A 16423-nucleotide genomic window follows, 5' to 3' on the forward strand; every position below is an offset into this window, starting at 1 on the left:
TTTTGGCTAGTTTATACATTCAAAGGAAAATACAAGTTACTCACTTAACTTCGCACGTTAGTCTGAATAACCTTTAAACCCGATGAACAGTATATTTCTGTGACAAGGCGAGCTGACTGTACAATCTGTTTTACATTTAGCGAGCTTGTGCCGAATAAGTTTATTCGCTATTTTATGTAATTTCTGCAATATTTTGTAATTCTTTTATTTTTTTCATTTAAATTTTATTTTTTTAAAGATAATTTCTTTTTATTCACAAATATTTATATTTTCTATTTTTCTAATAAGTGAAACATTTAATTAGATTCTGATATTTTGTTTTCATAAGATAAAGTACGAAACCTTTGTTAAAATTTTCATTGCTCACTGTAGTTCAGTGACCGTATTTTAATGTCTATTTTATTCGCGAGTCCATTCATCCGATTTGAAACTTGGAAATGAGTTAACAAATCGATCTTTCCGTTCAATTGGTCCTATCGACTTGAATACAGTGAGCCTGAGTAAACGGGAAGTATCTTTCGTAAATATAAAAACCATTATAAGCGCATTTCTAAATAATAATTTTAAAATATAATTTTGACAGCTCTTTGATGCTGCTTTCAAAAGATTTCTTAGTTATAAATATATATACGGAAAATTACGAAGAGAATAACACATACGTATCTGTTATTATGAAAAATCTTATCTTAAAAAAACTGCTATATTTCATGTATACTTATCAAGTAGTATTTCAATATATATAATGATTAAAAGAAAGGAAAAGTCGGATCCTAACTGATTGTATATAATGTAATCCCTATGAAGGCCCTAACAATTCTTTCTCACTTAAAGTCGTAACCCAAAAAGAGAACAAATTAAACTTCAGATACGTATACAATACTGAATCTAATACAAAAAATACAAAATATGAAAATAAATTATATATGTACGAAACCTAACTAACTATTTATATTGATATTACGTAAATATACGTATGGTAATGAACATTGTATAATAAAGATATTTTATACCTTGTTCTATATTTGGTTCCATTTATATATACCTATACATATATATATATATAATTTAAGGATTCCATTTAAGGATTATAGTAGTAGTTAATACTACTACATATAAAACACAAAAGGGCATCAATAATGTATTTTTCAGTATTATTTAACTTCATTCTTAAGAATTTTCTGCAGTCTAGTTTGCGTTATTTTATTCATAAGTCTCAAATAAAAACAATTATTGTTTATATGTCATTAGAAAATTAACCAAACAGCAGCGACCACAATGTAATTGAAAAACAGTCCTTAGACGTGAAAAGGTTGAAGGCCATTTGGGTTAAGACTATTTTCTTAGATACTCAGCTACTTCGCATACATGGAACATAGCATTCGAAATGAAAAATTCAATATTTACTACAAATTCATTGATGTAACAAATATCTGTCTTTCTACTCCTACTTTAAAAAAATATGTTATTTGCCTTACAGTTTATAGTTTAATAATACATTTTCATTGTACAAAATTGCATTCATTCGAAGAATTCAATTTGTATTTTCCTCTGGATAAAAACTGAATGTAGAGAAGTTAGATGTTTAAAGGACCCCCACATTTTCTCAAGACCAGGAGCAAGATTATCCCCTCCTTTTCAGCCCCCCCCCATGAAAAAAGGGTTTCTTAATTTACGACCTGACCGCATATGAGGTGATTTCAATCTAAATTGTTACATCGCCTAATTTAGTTTACTCTGCTCGCATAAATAATAGATAATATGTTTTTACAGTATATTTAAAATAAGAAATGCAGATGTTTTCTAAAAAGCGGGACATTTTTAAAAATCGGCGTGACGCGGGACAGTCCTCCAAAAAGCAGGACTGTCCTGCCAAAGTCGGGACGTGTGGTCACTTTAGATACGTGATGACTCACATTGTCTTGGCGAAGCCTTTGCGATTTGCCAATTCTTCGATTGCTTTCTCCATTTGCATAAGTTGTTGACCATAAATATCTGAGTTGATCGTCTGGTTGTTTGGAAGCTTCTAAAAATGCACAGCATTGTAATTCCATCAAATTGACTGCATGATTTTTTTTTCTGATTCAGTTTAGCTTTCGATATAATTCGGGCTGATTCATTGTGCTCCGACCATAATCTTTATCGATTAATGTTATTTTAGACGATACATTTTTCATTACAAGTGATAATTCGTTTCAAAGAAAGATTAATTGTATTGCATTTGAAATGCGTATCGCAAAAATTGATTCGATGTGTTAAATGAATTTCTTTCAATTAGCACGGAACCCAAGTATCGAGCTTCTTGACAAGTCCAAGACATCTTATGTGATTTTTAGTTATTGTGTGTGATACAATTAACCTTTTTGAAATCTCTTGCACAGTTATATGACGATTCGATTCAATAATGGCTTTAATTTTGTCATCATCGACTTCTGAAGGTCGGCCAGAACGTTGCTCAACTTTAAATGAAAAATCTGCAGAACAAATGTTTTAAACTAATTCTGATACATGCGTTCTATTAAACAATTAACATGATAAAATTCGCATATCGCTTTGTGAGCTTGCATTTATGAAACTTGAAAAGTAAAATATATAAAAATATTTAGTTTTGCACCCCATGTTAAAACTGATCGTAAACTAACAGCTGTAAACAAACATACGCGAAATTTGTTTTCATAGAAACCTAAAAGTGTCAGCGTCCAAATCTGAAAAGAAAAAAAAAAGAAAAAATAAGATTCTCAGAAGAATAATACAACGAACAGAACACTATTTATTTATGACAACCGAAATTACTTTCTTGCCAACCAAATAAAATATCTTCACGAATACTCTCAATTTTCACTTAAATTAACTTGCTTAACAACTTATCATATTAGTATAAATATTGCCCCTGGCATTTCGACGTAACTAGTGCTCTCTGGAGCTCTGAGTATGTGGTGTTTTCTGAGGCGGAGTAAATTTTTTAATGATTCATCGTAGACCTTTTCTAAAGTCCACTAAAATATCCAGATATTTTCTCATTAGCTTCTTTTAAAGAAACAAAGCTTAAAACAGCAAAATTTTAATCTTGAAACAAATGAAGAACAACAGTGAAAAAGTCGCGGAAAATATCATTCATTAAACTATGAATATAAAAGCTAGAAACACTGAAAAAAATATAATTCTGTGTTAAGAAAATAGTGACCACATCAAGCACTTTAGTGCAGTAGTTTGCTTAAGCATTTAATCATGCTTTTCGTTAATATTTTTTTATATAAATGTTACTTAAAATAGATGCAACTTAGAGATTCTCTATCGAGGCAGACTCTGTAAGACAGGTAGCCCTTGAATGCTTTAACCGAACAATAAAATACTTACGTTTTTTGATATTTCCAAAATATTAGGCATTTTAAAATTTTTTCATAGTAACAACATTATATACTGTGTTCCATTTTAGTGAAAACTAATTAAAATTTCAAGCATTTTTCCTGTCCTTAAGAAATAAAAAATAAGTAAAAATTTAAGATTAGTAATAGGTATATAGAAATTCTTTCAAACTTTTTAATTTATTCAATAGAATTATTCGCGTTATTTAAATTTGTATTTTTTGGAAATAAAGGAGTAGATTTGATTACTTAATTGAAAGGCAAAGAATCTGAAAGATAGCTTCTTAAGCTTCATGTCGATTTTCACTCCGAGCACCACAAGTTTTGAAACAAAAAATAATTTATTTACCCCCTTACCGTATTGAAAACTTTTAATCAATAGAAATCATTGCTTTAACGACTTTATTATATAAAGAGAGACTAGGTTTGACTACTACGTACTTGTGTTAACACATATGTAGAAGAAATGACTTATATACGGAAGTTTTACTGTTCAATTCACCTCAGAACTAATATGTACTTATGAAATTTTCGAAAGATTTATATTTAAGTGCATAAAACTCTGAAATTTATTATTTATAGCATATGCAGCAGCGATATGCATACTGAATAATATGATAACAAAAGACTGTATCTCATTCGAAGAGTCTGAAACATTAGGTACAACGTTCTTTGAAGAGCTCCATGCTTATTTCCTTTGTTTTCTTGTGGAAAGAAAAAGGTTTGTGAAGGGTTATAGGGTGATTTAGAGGCTTCTTAATGTGGTGGTAATAAAAAATTTCTACAGATTTGAATTTGATGTCGCTCTTCTGGTCATCTAGGTCATCGGACTCTACGCCATGTGATTTATTTTCTTTTGGAACTGTGTACAAAATTGTGCTTTTGTTGTTACTTCTGTCCACAAGCTTTACTTGATCTCAGAAGTACATTATTAATGATGTGAAGACTGTAGTAAAAACTTTCTGGCTTAGTTGTAATTTTGACATTATTCTTATAACCTAAGGAAATATTGTATCTCGTATTAAAGTAAAACTTGAGAACTTTTTCTTTCACTTCATGAATTACTTGTCCTTCTAGAATTTTTAAGGACAATCGAGACAATCATTTGGAGTAACTGTCTGTATTCTATAAAATCAACAGAGTTCTTTAAATTTCTTTTAGGAATTCTAATTCAAAACTAATTAACTCAGGATATTTTATTTTAATGTCATACTTTGCATTATTGTATTTGCTACTATTTTATCATTTTTATTGTAACTTAAAAGATGAGTTTTGTCTATTACCTATTTCCCCTTAATATGAAAAGTTAAAATCTTTAATTAACCGAAGTAAACAAAAACATTAATAAAAAAGTTCTCCTAAAATATTTTACTCATTGTGTTGTAGAGTCTCACCTTCTTTGGAAACATAAACTAGATGAGAACTCAGGAAGACGTATGCAGCTTCTCGCTATGTCTTGGTAATAACAACAGAGACTTTGAAAGGGCGTAAAAGACCCTTTTATCAAAATGAGGTAGATTAACAGAAGGCATAGATTGTGCTTACAAAACCAGCCAGCATTTATGACGTAAATCAAAATAACGAATCTAGTTTAACTAAGTAAATTGTACATTAGCCCAAAGGCTACACAGACAAAATGCGCACAAGTTCGCACAAACCTAATATCAGCGTGACAAGTTTAATGGCGAGAATAACGCAGCACTGCAGATGAACTGCTCTGAAGAGAATCAACTCAGCAGGCGAAACATGCTCTGGTTCTACTATCCTTCCTTTAAATACTATCTCTTTTCTACGTGATTTTAAACACGCGCGAACTAGAAATTATCATTCTGGCAGGAAAGCGAGAAAGACAGTAAAGGTAATTAACTTAATTAATTAATAAAAATAAATTAATACAGTGTGATCAACACTTTAAACTGAGAGAGACAAAGTATTCACATCATGAAATTAATATCTTAAAGAATCTATCAAATATCTTAAATTTTTATGCAGAGTTTTTCATTCGAGCAACCTGAAATGAAATCAAGTAATTATTCATAGATAGTTTAACGTTTTTCGATTAGCATTTTAAAATGTCAAAATTTTTCGTTAGAAATGTAATCTCTAGCACAACTGCATACAAACATTTTCGTAAAATAAATTATCGTAACGATTTTGATGTACACTTTTACGGAAATTTTGTCGACTTACGTGATTTATTACATGTTTATTCATACTCCATACTGCATCTAGATGAATCAAAATCATCTTTAGAACCATAAACGTCATGTAAGAGGGTGTAGAATGATATATTCTATACCCTATTATATGCCGTTATATATTTTGTAACGACATATAATAGGGTATAGAATGATATATTCGTTTTGAATGCGAGATTCAAATAAAGATCTTATCTATCATTCGGTACAGCAGATACTCTAACAAGATGAGATATGAAAAAAAAATTATTATTGATTCAATTTTCAGCCTTGCAGATCTGAAGTGAAGTGAAATTTGCCTTAATAAATGTAAAGTTTAATAAAGGTTTTTTTTTAATCTGTGCGATTTGTATTTCTTTTAAATTATTCACAGTTCTATTTAAATAATAAGTTGAATTTCATTTGAGAATATCGATAACAACGCTTGATCCATCTCTCTGTAAGTAATGATTGCGTTATTATTACCTCGCTAATAATGCACGCATAACTTAGCAACGTGAGAGAATGTGTTTCACAGTTTTTTTTAAATCCTCTTTTTGGTAATGTAACGATCCTCTAGAGAAGCAACATGTATTTTCTATAAAGAAGAAGCACTAGTGTTTGTACTATTCTATGCTGTATTCATCAGGTAGACCGTTAAGAGTTTGTGAGCCATATCATAAGAGAGGAATTTGTTGTCGTTTTCTTCTAATAACTTAGTAATTACATGAACTCACTGATAAGTTTATTTATTTTGTTAAATGATGTCACTGTGCGCCGCGTTAATTTTCGGCATGAATGTTGATGGCTGTCTAATAACTGTAGTTTTTCCTGTTCATTGTTTGTGAGACTGGGGCCATTATGACTGCCCTTCGGACAGTTAGATGGGCCGCCCACATTATAGTACAGCCCTAGACCTAAATTCTCTGAAGACATTATGAACATGATAAATAGTACTCAAGGAGAGATGCCTCCATTATCTTATTGAATCATAACCGTACATCAAGCAATACGACATGGCTCTGTTTACATCGTGTATGAGCTCGCGCATTAGGATGGTATAGAAGAAAAGGGAACATTTCACTGCAGTTGACCTTCTTCCATTTGTCAAGAGTCCATTGCTGATATTCTTTGCCTTTCATGAAGCAGAGTTTGGAAACAAAACAGAAGAGAAGTACTCCAAAGTAAAACATAAAATTAACAAAACAACAACCTTATTTTTGGCATAGATTTAGTCAAAATTCCAATAGACTTCGAGGAAAAACAGATACAGGTCCCTCGTTATCATAAACAAAGAAATCTGGAAGACTGAAGTTTAAGTCTTGCAGATTTCTTTGCTCATGATGAAGAGGGACTTATACCTGTTTGCTCTCGAAATCGATTTGAGTTCTTGACTAAAACTACGCCAAGTCTGTTACTTTGCTAATTTTAGAGTTTGGAATGCCTCAATGTTTCTTTGAGCACCATTTGTCATCTTCGAATAGGGAATCCCAAGTGATTTAAGTTATTCTATGCATAAATGGATATAGATTGAATTACGTCACCACTGTATTGGTGGGTGAAATATTAGCTGCCATTTATTACTTAGATTTCCATCTTGACGCACGAAGTTCATTCTTTGTATCATCTACGTTTGAGCGACCAGCAGAACCTCTGCTGCCGTAAATCTATTAATCGTTAAACCAGTACTTTTATACCTTTAATACAACTGAACGTGAATTGATAAGAAATACAGACTCTTGAGTAATAAGCCCCCGATATCTAATAAATAGTTAGATTGACTTATGTCGATAGGTTTTCACATAAGAAGCTAGCGTTTATTAATTACTTACATGAAATTTATGCGCTCAATTTTAAATAGCCGCATGTGACGTTCGTATTACATGCTATTTCTTAACCGCTTCCGATAGGTAAAACGAAGTCGTTTAATGCAAAATTAAGTTGTGTGTTTGTGTTTGCAATGGGACAAAACACTCGAAAGCTGGGAAAGAGCAGCCAAAAATAGAGCTTTCTTGAATACGTATTTAATGTTTGATGAACTTCAGCTGTGAGTAAGTAAGCTGACTGTAAGTTCTAATAAAAATAATTGATGCTTTTTTTTGAGACGCAGATCATATGGTTTCTTTACTTCAAGAAAAAACAACAGAAGGTGTATGTTAATTTAACCAGCTACTAATGTTAACGCATATGTGTTTTATATTTGTGTTTACATGCGATTCCCCAAGTATAAGATTCTAAGATTTCAAATAGCAGTCTCAGCTGGAAAAACAGTTTATAACCTATATTGCATTTATAGCCAATATTGTTTGCACATAGCTAAAAAAAATTGAATTTCTCCCCAAAAATTTATCATAAACCTGTTGTTTCGCTAAGTATTACGTTCTTGTTCTGCATCTACTACCTTTCGTTGGTACAATATTGTAATAAAAATTAATAATGAAACCTGCAATACATGCTTTCGGGTCTTTTTGTTCACTAAGTGTCTAAATGTCATATTTTAGTGATCACCAGAATGTTTCACACTATTTCATTATTATAAGTTAAAAATTAAATAAAATAGTCGAAATCAAAAACAGCTATATCATGTCCTCTAAATGTTAAGAAATTTTACGAACTATTATTAAGTTTTGCATCGTGTTAAAATGGTACACCTAATGAAGAACTCTTTTTCTCAAATTGCTACAGTGTTTCTATAAGCATACATTTAGTATATAGATCGTTAGTTCCTTGACCTATTTTATGTATTTTACCAATACTGTATTGAAACTTCACATAACTTAAATGAAAGAGAATAATTTGTCTATGAAATGTGTGATGAGGGATAGGATTTGTCGAAAACTAAGCTTTTTTAACTAACCAAGTTTTGAGCATGAAGAAAGATTTCTGGAAGGAAGTCAGTTGTTCTATTCTTGGGAACAGACGGATGATAAAAAATCAAACGAGTCTTACTGTTGCTTTATATACCACGATGTGTATTGTGGGCACGTAACATTTATATGAAGTGAAACGATCACGTGACTTATTTTATTGTGACATATTCTTTTCTGCGAACGGAGCACCCGGTATCTTGAAGGAAGGGTATGCTTAATATGTCACTGTTCTGACTTTACACTTGAGAGCTAGAAGACAGCGGGAATTGAGCACTAGCTATCGAGCGATGAAACAATAAGATTTCAACAGTGATTTTTATTCGAATATTTTAAGGCACGATTATCTGCATCATGCAATTATAAAATTATTTTTCTTATGTTAATAAAAACTGAATTGTAGTCTGCCGCTGCATATTCTTTTTTGACGTAAAAATGATAAAATGTCAAGCTTGCAGTACTTGTGTTTTTCTAGCATAATATTTCTGAAGAGGTTACAGTAGATAAGAATCTTTTAACTACCGATTACCAGCTGATTATAAATAATTAATTAATTCCTCAGTTTTAAAAGTTGATTTTGAGATGCAATGCGTTTGCTTTTATGGAATCATTTTTATTCATGTAGAATTATTTTAATTTTTACATTTATTTTAAATTTTAGTTAAGTGCAGAAAAAATTGTTTTTCATGACATGGTAACATGGCAAAATTTAATCAGTCCGTTTTATTTAAATTAACAGGAATTTAAAATTCATTCGATTGATTTTTAATGATAGGAAAGCATTTTTGATCTGAAAATATTATTATCGGTATTTGATAATTTTATGGTAATTGTGGAATGTGTTGCTTAAAATCATTATTTTTCCAAATTTAATTTTGAATTAAAGATAGAAATATTTTGTTTTAGGGAAGTGGCAGCTCATAAATTTTCTTTTTCTGGCATGCCTTTTGTTGGAATGATGATCTGCCTTTGCATGTTTTACAGCAATGGAAAACCAGAATTATAGTAAAGAAATTTCCTGCAGCATTTAAATATAAATAATAATAATAATAATTTTTCCCAATGGTGGGAATCCAGATGTTTATAGGCGTTAGCCACTACCAAGGCTAGAAGCGGTGGTCTGTTTATCATCAAGGCACCTAATAGTAGGCCACCATTGCCTCCTGTGAAGGGGCAGACAAATTTACATCCGTGCCGAGATTCGAGCCCGGGCTCTTGATATGGCAGTCAGACTCACTACCCGTCTGGGCGGCATTTAAAATAATTAAATAAATATTTATTTTCGAAAAATATCTTTTGTAAAAAATCTTTTTGAAAAAAATCTACAGCTGCTCTCATGGTCTGAATATTAATTTTCTATGCGACTTAAGAAAAACTGGGTTATGAAGGAAAGATCGACACAGCATCTAAGAAACAATAAAGGAGCGAATCCTTTCATAACATGACTTTTGTAAATAAAAATTAATTTGCTGTTAAATCATGCACACAGATAACTGTAAAAGAATGATTTTACTATATACAGAATTACTAGATTTAAACAGAATTTTATGTTAGAAATATTTTCAACCATTTCAATTAAAACATTGCGAAACAGTTTTAAAATTAAAAATGATTTATCAAAATATTTTGGGAAAATGAACAAAATAAGTGATGGTAGTAAGATCTATAAAAGAAATTCGCAAAAGTATACCTTTAAGATCATTTCTTTGATGAGATTTAATAGCGTTTTTAAGCTCTTAATTTATAGTTCCTGCCGGAATGAAAATGCTCCAGGATAAAATTTATATTCATTTTCATTTCTACGGTTAAAGAAGAAGGTTCTATTTAAGTTTCGAAACTATAATCTTGCAAATTTACGTAATTTAATCTTATTCTTGTTGCTAGAGTATAACGTAGCTAATCATTGTTAACTTTGGAAACCCATAGCAACTGGACCATATTGAATAGTAGTGTGAATAAGGTCCTTGCTCCAAGCAAAACTTAACAGGAGACGCAGAATTAAAATATTAATAAATATTAATGAGAAAATGATGAAAAGGTTCTTAAAGAGTGCACTTTCGGTATTAGCTCAATTAGCACTGCTTTGCATATGAAATACTTGCAAGGAACTTGCAATAGTTTTTGTTTTTGTTTATGCAAATCTAAAGCATATTAACATTTTAAACTAATTTTAAACAATTCAAATTTAAATAAAAATTATTAATTTTTCTTATTTTTGGAGAATCAATTATATATATATGCAGTGACCATCTTAAATATCAGCTCTTTGAAATGAAGAACATTTTCACTGTTATTTCAAAGTGTAAAGAAGTTAAAATAACGCCAACTGAATTAAATACTCCAGTAAATCTGAAAGAGAAGTTTCAGCTTTAAATTGAATTTCGTATTGAGCTAAGTCGAATATCAGCTGCTTTAGTGATTATATGAAAGAAATGTTTGGGAATGGGAAGCAGAAATGGGAAATATAGCTGTGATTAAGATTTACTGTTTTCAGTCTTGGAAACGAGGGTTAAGCACCTCAGTTATTGATCTGTGTCTGTTGAGGGAATGTTTCAAACACAAGTTCGTTTTCAATATAACTTCATCAGAAAACAACAATTGGCTTACTAATAAGCAGAAAAATATATTTGTGATTCAAACTATGTGATTTATAACAACAAAGCGTTTCACTTTAAGTGATTCATTAGTAGACTAAATTTAGTACGTAAGCAAAAGAAAAACAATTTACTTAATGAAGAAAATAAATTTTTTCAGTCTTATTTCGTCAATTAATTACTGCTCAATGTATTAAGGTAGCCTAGTCCCGTATTAAAGATGTTTAGAAAGATTTGGAAGCCCCTTCATCCTAAAATCAAGCGAATTCGTCTTAGCTAAATTTAGTTTTAAAAAAAGGCGTCTCATTTAATTTATTGAATCGCGAAATCAGCTGAGGTTCTCTAGTATTTTAAAGGCCCCCCATACTGTACAGGCACTATATACTTACAAACATCCATGCCATCTGAGGAATTCTCGATCAGGACGAGATCGAGAAATTCAATAGCTTCCCATGTCAGAGTTATTTTCTGTCCACCATCTCAGAAAATGACCTGCTCACGTGCGCTGCTTCTCAAGGAATCCCAAAATTATTCATTAATTCTTTTTAAAAAATGTAGACATATTTTGTATTCTAAGATGACATCTCCAAAATGTTCTAGTAAGTTGGGTAGTCCACTTCATAAATCCTCCTTTGAATTTCCGCAGAAAACCAGTTTTCCGAAACGAATCCTGATGTTATTAGGATCCTGCATGTAATGGAGCCAAATAACATCTCAGCATTTCACAAAAATTAAATTTAGTAACTGATAAACAAATAGTCTCTAAGGTATGTTTCCATTAAAAGATGCAAGTTAAATAAATAATAATAATTGCAATAAATAATAATTGTTTTGGAGGCAATACAGAAGCTTTCCAACTATTAAGCATCTTATCTCTTGTCAGACCGGTTTATATGAAACTTCATGTAGGCAGGAACGATTCTAAGTTGTCGGAAATACACTTTGCAGATTTTTCAATGAAATAAAAATTTTAAAGCATTTAAAAACATATTTCTTCAAATATTACTGTTTTAAATATTATCTTACAAAATTGTATTTCGTCCTGCCTTTAGCCTCTTGAAGACGTGACTGCAAATGAAAAAGATGAGGTTATTCTGGAATGCTTTGTTGAAGGAACACCACGACCCACTATCCGTTGGTTTAAGGACCATAACATGATTACGTCATCCGAAGACTATCTCCTGTCAAATCTAAAAGGCTGCTGTGTCTTGCGAATTCCTGAAGTATACCCAGAGGATTCGGGGAAGTATACTTGTACCGCTACTAATATTGCTGGTTGTAAGACCACATCAGCGTACCTAAATGTCAATAGAAGTGAAGAAGGTGAGTATTTCTTAGCTCGATCTGTTAATGAATCTTGAAATCTGAAAAACAAGTAAAACATTGCAAAAATTAGTATTTATTGATTTATATATAACATTTTGAAGTCGTGATACAAATATAAGCAGTAACTGGGTCCCGAATAATACTGAAAGTCACAGCAAAGGTAATGCTGGTTTAGTTTATTTAATTATGGCAAAGCACTCGAGGGATATCTACCTACGGGGGGGAAAGAGGATGCTTTCCTGGAGGACTTTTAAGGAAACTAACTCGTACACGTTTTACACATGGGAGAAACAACGAAAACGCTCATGTGGTGAGCCCGTTCACTGGTATTCAAACCTCGAACCAATATGCAGAGACTTGACCACTCGGCCGCTTGCGAGTCTGGAGAGGTAATGTTAAAAATGCAAATGCGAAAAATGCAAATGCTATCAATTGTATCAATAGAAAGATTCGATTCGTTCTGGGATTAAGCATGTCAATGGAAATTTTACCATAATATTAATAATAAACAAGATTTGCTTTAAGGTTTTAAAAATTATGACAACCGGTGAAAACATTGTAATAAATATGTTAATTTTATTAACAGTTAAATTTTGAGTTAAACTTCCTTTCCTATCGATTCTTAACTTCAACTTATCACTTCCGGCTAGAACGTAGCTTTAGAATCACATCTGAATACATAATGAGGAAGAGTGGTATTTAACCGCGAAGTTCTTCGGTGTTAGTGAGAGAGATACTAGATATTCTGGATAGCACACGTCCGCCATTTTAGGCTACTCTCTCGTAAGCTATTATTACGCTCGGCCGTACTTTAGGCCCTTGATAACTTCGCAGTCTATTAACGTTAAGGAGCCAACTCGGTTAGAATTTTGATAGCTTCGGCTATACCTCTTTAATTTAGATTAGTTTAATTCTTAGTCTCTTAAGTTCAAGCCCAAGTGTCGGATTTATTGTACAACTTCAAGAAGGAGTTCTGTCAAATCTTATTTTGAATAATAAAAAGTTATTTTACCCTTCCATCTTGTTGTTTCCTGTCACACGAACGCAATCGATTATTCGCTTACTAGTTCTTAAGATTCTTCACCTTCAACAGTAACTTAGAATTACCCAGTGAGGAATCCTACAACATGTTCCTTGAAAATTGGTAAGCACAAAACTTAAAAGTACAGCAAGCTAAAAAGTCTTTCTTTTGCATAAAACGGGGAGGCATATTCTTACCTCTTTCATAATTCGTTTGCTTTACGTATAACTGAAAATATGATGTGAGATGTATCGTTTCGGTCTATTTGGGCGCAGAATTGCGTTGTAGGCAGACTTGGTTAAACATTTAAACGTTTGATGCTGTCAATGGCTTCAGCTCGCATTCCGGTTACGTATCGCAGTGGGCGCAAACCAACACAGCTCTCGTTAAAAATTTATGGCTGACAGATATCGTGTGTATTTGGGAAGAAAGAATTGCTTAATCCCGCAACCGCCGAGTTTAGTTTAGCACGGGTTTAGGGCATCAAGGAAAACGGGCACTATAGAAAGGTACTTAGGTGTTCAAGGAAAGAGAGTACCAGAAGATTTTTCATTGTCTGTTAAGTAATATATGGTTCGAGAACGAAGGAATGGGGAGATACATATTTGCAGTCTTTATACTGCAAATATGTATGAGGGCCCCTAATCCTTTTAAGTACTTAGAGCCTTTAAAATTCTTAATCCAGCCTTGGTTATAGGTAGTAACTACTGTTAGAATAAACATCCTAAAGTAATAAACTTATAAAATGTGAAATAAACAGCAAAAATATGTAAAGGTTTGAATACAAAATTTTACCAATCCCGCATGGGCTTTCTTTCAGTTCCGAAGTGAAACTAGTTTCCCATAATTTCTGTGTGAAAATTCTTGCCGTATCCATTAAAGTGGTAGTATCTAAATCTTTACTTGGTGTGGATTCTAGCAAGTGAACGAAACTGGACGGCTTCAGTTATCTTAAATATTCTCTGTACGAAAGAGTACTGGCAGTTGTATATAGATTATTTAGTCTACAGTTTAGTAAATCACAGACCATAAATAAATGAAGAAGGTGCAATTATCTGTTTAAACTTTTAGAAATAATTTAGATAACTGTCCAAATTATTACTTTTTTGAAAACTAACTATGAAATGGACTTTAACACAATCATTGCAGTCATGGTGCTTTTATTCACGGTGTTTTCATAGTCCTTAAAAGTCGCGATCACTAGAGATATTTGCCCATTATATCCTGGGTAATTAAATGTTCTTCAAACTTTACCTTACACTCCTGATCTGACGCTCTATTCTTCAGAAAGCTTTTACACATGAGAGAAACTACGAGGATAAAGATGACATTACCAGGGCAATCTAATTATGCAAAACTGAAGAAAGATATTATATACTATGAGTATTGAAAAATGAAGGGCTATCTGGGCAGTGGTCTTTGAAATGCATATATAATTTAGCTTTCAGAGGAGAAAAGATAGCATTATTTAAGTAAAATTAAACGAATTTTGATATTTTATAAAAAAAATTAAAGGATTTTTTTTCTACTTTTAATTTTATTGACATGGTTCTGAAATTACTATTTTAAAGATTTCTGTTATATATATATATATATATATATATATATATATACATATAGGACGCATACAGTACGGAATGAATAGAAAAAGACTTTATTGGCAGAATGGCGTTGTTATAAAAATTGTCTGGTTAAAAGGAAGAACAACAAGCAAAAACGTTTTTGACAGCTTTTAACTGTAATGGTTGCGTTGCATCGTCTGTCGATACTCAACACCAGACTATCTAACAGCTCTTGGAGTAAGAGTTCCCATTCTTCAAAGAGCATCTGTTGCAGTTGTCTGGTCTTCTTAGGAGGGTAAGATCGGGCCTCCAGGGGTCTCTCTAAAATATCCCACGCATGTTCAGTGGGATTTAAATCAGAGAAGCAGGTTTTCTAATCCATTGTATTGACATATTCACTTTCCAAGAGCTCCTCAACAGCATGTGTCCTGTGTGCCCTTACATTGTCCTCCATAAAAACAAAGTCGGAACCAATGGTACCTTGGAAAAGATGCACGTGAGGCAGAATAACTTTATCGCAGTAACGAACTGCGGTAAATGAACCTCTGTCGAAAATATGGAGTTCCTGGTGCTGATATCTGCATTATGCATCACCTGTCTACTGAGTTGGCGTTTCATTGTACTGATCGCAAAAAGCCTTTGTCAACAGTTTCATGGTTGTACGTTGAAACACGAGTTAGTTGCTTACGTTTTGCACACTAATGTATTATTTTGTACGCCGAGATGCGCAATACTTGGTAGCCATAAATTAGTGAGCACATTTAAATGACTAACAGTGCATGATCTAAAAAGATAAGTCCATTTCTATTACATATCAAATTGTGCAACAACTCAAATATTTTTATGAGGCGTATTTTAAATTATTCAGCATTTCGCTCCATAATTCGCTGCTTATAAATGGTCTTTTAAAAATTCCTCGCTTAAGGAAACTTAGGAATATTATGTGGACTGATTTCTTAATCAGTTCGATCTCCTGTAAACACTTGCAGACTCTTTTAGTAGGAGTTGGTAAAAGACCGCAATTCCATTTTTAAATTGCATGATACTGTTGAACTTAAATAACGAGTTAAGGATATCATTAGAAGAAAACTCCAAATATGCTGGGGAAATTATCCTGAAAGTTTTAAAGTAGATTGGAATAATATACGCAGTCCGAAAGAAATATTTATTGAAGTGTTTTAAAACTTAGAAATGTTTCAAAAGCTGTTTGAATTACTACGTAATTTGATATATAATATAAATGGATATATTCTTTAGCTTACTTATTGCTCTTTACTGTAACGCGCTGAATAATTTACGGTTAGGTTACGTTATCTGACTATGGCAACGTACACAAGGACTACTGCTTAGCTGAAGAGTTATTAATTCCTTGACTTTGTGGAGCAATTTCTATGGGAAACTAGCATTATCAGAGTTATGGTGGAAACGTAAGTAAAAATTATAAATTAGATGTATTTTAAATTTCATTTATTAGAGATAGTATTAAAAGTTTACGCATATATATATATATTATT

The 16423-nt window shown here is 32.0% G+C and overlaps 1 protein-coding gene and 1 long non-coding RNA gene across 2 annotated transcripts in view; one reads left to right on the forward strand and one right to left on the reverse strand.

Annotated features, from left to right (window-relative positions):
• The window catches only part of LOC118183992 (uncharacterized), a 543427-nt gene that overhangs the window by 220323 nt on the left and 306681 nt on the right, over positions 1-16423 (forward strand). Inside the window, exon 41 of the mRNA XM_085809921.1 lies at positions 12053-12323. Coding sequence (XP_085666047.1) covers positions 12053-12323 — 271 coding nt within the window. The remainder of the gene's footprint in view (positions 1-12052; positions 12324-16423) is intronic.
• Positions 259-12020, reverse strand: LOC146998444 (uncharacterized). Its single transcript, XR_015039428.1, has 2 exons — positions 11390-12020; positions 259-2702 (listed from the first exon to the last, which is right to left on the reverse strand). It is a non-coding gene; the product is annotated as an uncharacterized LOC146998444 (long non-coding RNA).

The sequence above is a fragment of the Stegodyphus dumicola genome, chromosome 2 (genome assembly GCF_044657685.1).
Source record: "Stegodyphus dumicola isolate Sdum_Otavi_A_Nest chromosome 2, ASM4465768v1".
Classification (NCBI taxonomy): Eukaryota; Metazoa; Arthropoda; class Arachnida; order Araneae; family Eresidae; genus Stegodyphus; species Stegodyphus dumicola.